The sequence below is a fragment of the Penicillium subrubescens genome (genome assembly GCF_028828155.1).
Source record: "Penicillium subrubescens strain IBT 31985 chromosome Unknown utg000003l_segment0_segment0, whole genome shotgun sequence".
Taxonomy (NCBI): Eukaryota; Fungi; Ascomycota; class Eurotiomycetes; order Eurotiales; family Aspergillaceae; genus Penicillium; species Penicillium subrubescens.
The window spans coordinates 212,989-220,224 of NW_026643153.1; the positions used below are offsets into that span (position 1 = coordinate 212,989).

At 44.7% G+C, this 7,236-nt stretch overlaps 2 protein-coding genes across 2 annotated transcripts; both read right to left on the reverse strand.

The window, feature by feature from the left end:
• Positions 1-566: 566 nt before the first annotated feature.
• Positions 567-1,241, reverse strand: N7473_004259 (uncharacterized protein; the record flags this gene model as incomplete). Its single annotated transcript, XM_057150199.1, has 1 exon — positions 567-1,241. One exon carries the CDS (start codon positions 1,239-1,241, stop codon positions 567-569), a length of 675 nt encoding a protein of 224 aa, XP_057010309.1.
• A 3,779-nt stretch (positions 1,242-5,020) lies between these two features.
• N7473_004260 (uncharacterized protein) lies at positions 5,021-5,944 on the reverse strand (the record flags this gene model as incomplete). Its single annotated transcript, XM_057150200.1, has 6 exons — positions 5,021-5,099; positions 5,157-5,231; positions 5,325-5,482; positions 5,541-5,601; positions 5,660-5,709; positions 5,774-5,944. 6 exons carry the CDS (start codon positions 5,942-5,944, stop codon positions 5,021-5,023), a joined length of 594 nt encoding a protein of 197 aa, XP_057010310.1.
• Positions 5,945-7,236: the final 1,292 nt, after the last annotated feature.

The following is a 7,236-nucleotide window of genomic DNA, read 5'->3' on the forward strand; positions in this document are numbered from 1 at the left end:
GGCCTCACAAATGAGTTTTTACGTGAACAAGGAAAATGTCTATGACTTTCAGGCAACACATAAGGGAGGAGCTTCGTGGCTCCACACAGAACGACCTATACACTATATACAAAAGGTAGTGTGTACATCGGGGGTGTTCTAGAACTGCATTAACTAAATGCTTCTTCGCAGATTAGAGTATATTGTCGCACATAGTAGGCCTGTTGACCCCAGGAACGCAGAATGGAAGCTAGGATTCATCACGCATCCTTCTAGGCGTCTCAACTATCCTAAGAAAATCCCGTCCTCCCCTCAGTTCCACCATATATGTGGGCAGCTCGATTGCAAATAGGATTCGCGAATAATCTCCAGCCTTCTCCAGATCTGGCTTAGGAACGGGAACCAAAGATGGGAATCTATTACTACCAGGGTTTTCCCGCCATGCAAGGTCGGTTTTCGTTAGCAGGAGGATACGCCGCCATATTGCTGTAAAGCAAGTCTCCCGCATGAGATAATCTTCTTTAAAAAGCACCTTGCTTCACCAGGCGTAAAACGACCACGCAGTGACATTGAACCTTTTCATTGGTTTACCAGAGAGGCCATCTGTTATCTGTCAAGTTCTGTACGAAGACATCTGGATCCAAGCATGTTGCCGAGGGCTGCGTTGTGTGTAAAGGGCATGCTGGGTCTGGGAAGCGTGTGGATAGCTCCGTGCGCGGTCGTAAAGACAATCGGAAGAGGCTTCGCTGTTTAACCCTCGTCCCGGAGATGATATCCAGAATTTGTCTGCGCACCCAGTAGAGGTCCTCCCTGCCATTTGCGGTCGAAGACAGATGGAAGCGATACTTCTCAATTGTCTGATCCGTCATCTGATCCAGTTCGGTGAGACATATATCCACCCAATGTAGTAGCCTGGTTGGGATGGAGGCTGACATGTAGACCAATACGTCTTCAGATTGAGTGTTAGCGAAAAGGGGATCTGGGCCAGGCCAGTTGAACCCCGATTGCAGATTCCCGGGATCAGGAAAAAGGAGACACTCCATTGGAGGTGGTAGCGAGCCACCAGAATCAATGGGTTGGCCTTCGAGAAATGAATCTAGCGGAAGATCATCATATTCTGTGGCCAGGAGGGGTGGCGTTGCTGGTATGTCGGATGAGGTGGACCAAAACTCGGGAAGGTCAATATAATCTGGCCTGGAATAAGCTTGGTACATCAGGTCGTGGTACACTACTTTGGGCACACCTTGATCATCGATCTTCATTTTCTGCTGTGGTGGTCTTTTGACTGCCAAGTGATGATCTTCCTAGGCATCAACGAGGCGTAGTATAGGCGACTGAAGGCTGGCAAGCCTTGATAGAATTCAAGCCTAGATCAGACTGTCAGAAATGATAGATTGTGACTTTTGATGTAATATAAGTGCCTTTACCTAGAGCGAGGTAGTCATTTTTCTTTGCTCTCGATGTCATACTTCGTAGACTGGGATGTAATGCTTTGTTATCTGGATTGTTTTCATTAACCAACAATTCTCTGTTTACTAACATGGTGAGCGTTGGGAGTAAATCTAAAACAAAGTATGCGGCAAAGTTAGAAATTTCAATTGTCAGAACGTGCAAGTATCGAAATGCACGTTGAAACGTTCAACATCAATATCAACATCAACATCAACATCAACGTTCCCACAAGGTCTTGATTGCCAGTTGAGTAAATTTGGTTATAACAGTTAGGCTTCTCATCTTTTCATAGGTACTAGATGAACTATTCACTTCAGGAATCGAGATGATTTCCTTGTTGCCAGCTAGCTAATCCTTCGATTCTTCTGAATCCACAGGTTGGAGCCGACCTTGGACAAAAATGTTTGATTTGGTTACATTGGCGTCAGGTCTGAAGCCCGTCATCTCCAATATATGGTCTCTTTCATACTGTGCCTGGTGATTTCCAATGACATGGTTGAGTATGGGTAGAAAGAAGGGTTGAGCGAAAATCTGGAACATAGGTCTCCGCCATCATTTCTTTGAGGCCACTGTATTATTGCTATGGCCCCAAGAAGATAGTGACTATGAATATTTGAGATTTGGGTGAGGTAATTCAACAGTCGTTGAAGTACGGGTTTTTAGAGTTTGCTACACTTGGGAATGGGAGGACCATTGCAGAGAGCATCTTGATCATCCAGAGGCACTTCTTCGATGCGACCCGTTGATGTTCCGCAATGCCCCCATCAAGGCGGGATTTTGTCCGTTCTGCTTGGGAAACGAGAAACTATGTCCATCGAAAAGAATGGTTCAATTTTTTATCAGCCCCCCAGAATGGCATAATCACGTTGAAGCCCATTTGAGCTAATTGAATGACAGCTTCAAGTGTGAACATCCTGCTTACTTGCTGGATTTTGGAAGCACGGAGGAATTGACATATCATCTCATTGATACCCACTGCTGGCGGCCTCGACGTGAATCGCCTAAAAAGAGGAAATCTGGGCTTGATGATGAGGTTAAGTAAGAAATTTTGGGTCATATACGGGGCAAGGATTGCTTCTTTGTCTTGGTTGGCTGTGCCTGTCTTTTTATGAATGACTTTGAGGTATTATGAGATAAGGCTAGTAAGTACTTGGGGCTCTGGTTGATTAGAAGACATGATATTTTAAAGCCATTGCTCAAATATTTTGAATTTGCCGCTGTTTATATCAGCTGAACTGCAGCTCTGCCACAATCTGATTTTCCTATCCTAGACCAAATTGCGTTGTTTCTCAGAAACGCACCAATCAACTACTTTATTTCTTCGTTAGCCGTTCAAAAAAAGCTCCCGACAGACCTGATAGGCAAAGAGAGACCCCCCACATTCGTGAGAGAAACCGACCTGGTGATCCCAATTTTGGGCGTAAAAGTGCACTACTGAGGGCAGGACTGCTCTAAGAAACGTCTTAGGGAATAAAGAGGGTACTTTTGGTGACCTCAGACTTGGGAGAATCGGCGTAATGGTAGGATGTACATCTTACACGTCTTGCCAGTTTATTTCCACCAAGACTGGCGATCATGCGAAGTGGGCGGTGGACAGGGGCTCATTGGTCCGTGCTTTACGTAGGAGAAAAACCTCGTCGATGGCTTGCAGAGCCATTAATTGGAAAGTTGGCGGTACAATGTAGATGCGAAAGCGGATTGAAGTCCAGACAACGTCGGGCTGGCTTCGTTGGGGCTATGCCGTATCCCGTCCATTGACGGTGAATTATCCCATCTCGGAGAGTGGCACCAGAAAGCTAGCGCGGACAGGGTAGAAACTATAGTACTTGAGATTTTCTTCATGATCGTTCCCAATAGACAACCTGGGCACGTTCCGTTCTTCTCGCGGATCCTCGTGCAGCTGACTGGCAGCCCGCCACTTCCAGTCGGGGCGCCAATTAATCAACGCTGATTCCTTCATGTGGAAGCCACACAGCTACTTGGCAAAGAGACTGGCTAGTTCGATCGGTCATTCGCCTAAATGGGCCCACAAACGTACCATAGCCCTGCTGAGGTGGTAACTCAGAAGTGAATAGAGCAACCGGATTAGATCTCTCTGGTTTGGGAGCCACAAACACCGAGTGGCTGGAGGGAGCAGTGCTTATATGTAAATACTGTAGTTGGATGCAATTGATGACTTCAATTGAAGAGCACTCCTGCCTTGACCGTACTGATTCACAAGAAAAAGATCCAAGGGGAATCCAACCGTAGACCTGGGTCATTGGTCCGAGCCTAATGGAAGAGTGCAATATTGCACAAGAGACGGTTGTCTGGTAGGTACGTCCATACTTTTCAATAGGGAATAGAGTCATCAATATCCCCTCTTCTGATAGAGTTGAATTAAATTTTGTTGTTAGACGAGAGTCACCAATAAGTCATAAAGTAAAGGAAGGATGAAGGTGATAGTAACCCTCTTTTCTCAGTCTTCCTGGACGTGTTTTCACTCGCTTAAGTGAGAAGGCTTTCCTGCATAGATACGTATACACTGTGACGGTACTGATGTCTAGTCCTTTTCTGGGATAACACTGTCCCAGTTAGCTCTCAGGTATATAAAGGGTCTCCTTTCACCCCGATGTCATTGTTGTCTCATATTTCCTTTCTTCCTCCCAATTACTTCGCCTCTTCCCTCTCCCACACAAACAATATCAAGTTATTCAAATTCAATTATCAAAGCCGACGAGGAGGAACCACCGAACCTTGGGTCAGGTAGCTCACGCCCTCGAGCTGCCCCCCACCGTAATTACAGTTACCCAGATTTCGAGAGTATGATATTTGGCGATGATGCAAATGATCCGACACCATCACGCAAACGCAAAAAAAACAAGAAAACTTTAGTACAAGACCTTGATAAGGATTTGACCTCCAAAAGGTCTCGGTGTATGGTATAAAGCTCTTCATTTTGCTCAGCAACAACAGGGTATTACCGAGAGATCTCCATGATATAGAGAGGATAGGTCAGCTTTTTCTCGACTTTGATGGAAAGAAACTAAGGAAGGTGGATGGCTACTTTAAACCAAAAACGGCTTACTGTTTACTAGATTAGGATTAGTTAAATATTTCTGTTTGCTACACGATCAAAAGGCCTCTTTCTGTGCAGTCCTCTGAAGAAGTTGTTAGTGAGTGAAGTTTTCCAAATTTATAATTTATATACTCTATGCTATACCAGATCAATCTCTGCGGGCGAGCGAGTGGGCTAATCTGACCTCTTACACACCATCCATCCGATTCACAAAGCGACCTTTACACGGCAGGCTATACGCAAATCCTCTAATGATTGTGAGATTTAGCCAATGAATGGTAGTCATTTTGTGGCTAATTTAACGAACCAATAGATTCCTGACCTGGTTGCGCAAGGCCCGATTTTGCCTGGATTGATCTCGTATCGCTTCCCAAGCCAGTCTTCATATCGCGCCGGATGCGATGACTTTCGTTTGATTAATTAATGCCATGAATCCATTAGAGAGTACGTATCATGTCTGATGGATTTGCAGCTTGATGCATGTTGCCTACTACTCCGTCATCTCAAAATTTAGCCCCAAATTCCCTCATTTCATAACCTCGTTCTAATCCGGGCTTGTAGGTGAGGCCCGCTAATTAGTGGGACAAAGTAATCCTTGTATTGAAGATGACTGTCACAAATATTTCAGTCAGCACCGAGTCTGGGGCTAGGAGAATGTATTGCTTGCCCTTTATCAGGATAGTCCAACTCGAACAGTCGAATAATGTGAGCAAGGCATATGTATAAAGGAGCCATTGTGTGACTCCACGTAAAACAAGTCAGCAAGTCGGAAAAATAAATTGAGTTTAGGGCCCCTTTGCAAAGCTAAGTATTAAAGCACAATAGCCGCTCTCACCTGATTGCAGGGCATTGCCGTGGTCCGACTGAAAAAGCTAGCTCCCACTTTTGCATTTTTTTGTCACCTCTGGTCCATCTCTCCGGGTAGAACGAGTCCGGATTATCGAAGGTTTCTCGGTCATGGTTAGGAAAATAGTTACTGCTCGATACCGTTGTCTATGTAACTTCAGTATAACAATACCAATTTCACACAGTGAAAACTGTGGTGACTTACCCCTTGCGGAAGGTAACACCCGCCTATTGTCATTCCATCGAGAGGCGTGATACGAGGAATACTGAACATTGTCAGTACTCGGCATATAGTTTATACACAGAATTATAGGTCGATGTCACTCTGATAAAACACCTCCAGTCATGCGAAATGTTTCTTTTATCACAGCACTCTGTATTTAGGGTTAGCTTTGGAAACACCTGCATCGAACCATGTCCCCGCAAATCAGCACTCACAAGGTACGGTAGCTTTTCTAAGACAGACCAAGAAGGGCATTCCTGCCTAGTACTTGGCCATACCTCTGCTATTTCTGCTTGTAAATGGGCTAAAACTCTCTTGTCACGCATAGCGTAGTAGGTGGCAACAGTGAGCGTTGTTCCGATTGTGAATGCCGCCGAGAACATCATGGTGAAAGATTCGGAGACTATAGACGTATAGCCTTGTAAGGGGACACGATGAGGCCCCTCGGGGGCAGTCAGAGCCTCGAATAACGGGACATGAAGGTTTTCTTGGGACTCGCTCCCTTCGGCCCCGCGTAAAAATTCATCGAGCAGAGTTTGCAGATACTGAAAAGAGGACAGAGGTCAACACCTTCTCCACAGCCAGGATAACTCATCTCACGCACAAACACTTTATTAAACAAAACTTGGCTCTGCGGGTATAGGATACGTAAACTCCATGGACTCAATAGATTAGTTAAGAATCGTAGCCAGGTCAGGTGCTTCTGCATCCAAAACCCTGCGAGGATGTTGTCTAGGCCCTTTAATGTCGGACACTGGAATCTTGGACTTTCCAAAGAGCCAAAAGTAAACCCGAATACATATTCCGTAGTAACATCACAGGCAAAACATCTGAATGCCATGTAAATGTCAACTGATTCCTTCTGAGAACTAGAGATGTTTAATAAATCGCAAAGCCTTCCAGCCTGTGAAGATGGTTTTAAAACGTGATGTCAATGAGGCACAATCACGCGAATCAATCATTAGCTCACCTTAGACATAATTTTCACCTCCTTGAGAAGGGTTTGCTTGCGGGAGAACAGTCGCAGGAGTGGTTTTCTATGTTCTTTTGCCTCCGTATGATTTGACGTTGCAAGTGTCCCATGTGGAACAAAAAAAGCGCTGTAGAAATCTGTATCTTTGGAAGTGCTTCGAGAATGATATATGTCGAAATACGCGTGCGGATCGGCAAAATGAATCTATAGATATCAAATTCCGAAAATTTAAACATCCATTCGGTTTTTAATCTACCTCATTTGGGCCTGTTCGGACTCTGGGGCCTGCTTAATCAGTGAGTACCTATACCTCAGAGAGCCATATAATTTCCATTGAGTCACTGACCATAGACCTTGTGCAGATACTTTAAATGATCGATCATCTCCCCTCCTCGAACCACACAATAATAAAAGCGATATAGACTGGTGATTGCGGCAAGACAAGGTCCCGGTATTGATGCAAGCGGGTGGAAAAAGAGCCTGGAGATAATAACGTAGACCAGCAAACAAAGAATGAACTGCAGAACGAGGAAAATGGCGTTAAACAACGATAAATCCATTTTTTGTCACAATATTAAAATTGCCTTCGGGGATTCTTTTTAATAATACCTGAGGCAGAGCCGTCTTGTGAAGCTGTGGTGTTGCATAAAAACCTTGTCTGGCCTTCTAATTTATATTGCTAAAGTAGCAACAATATTGGATAAA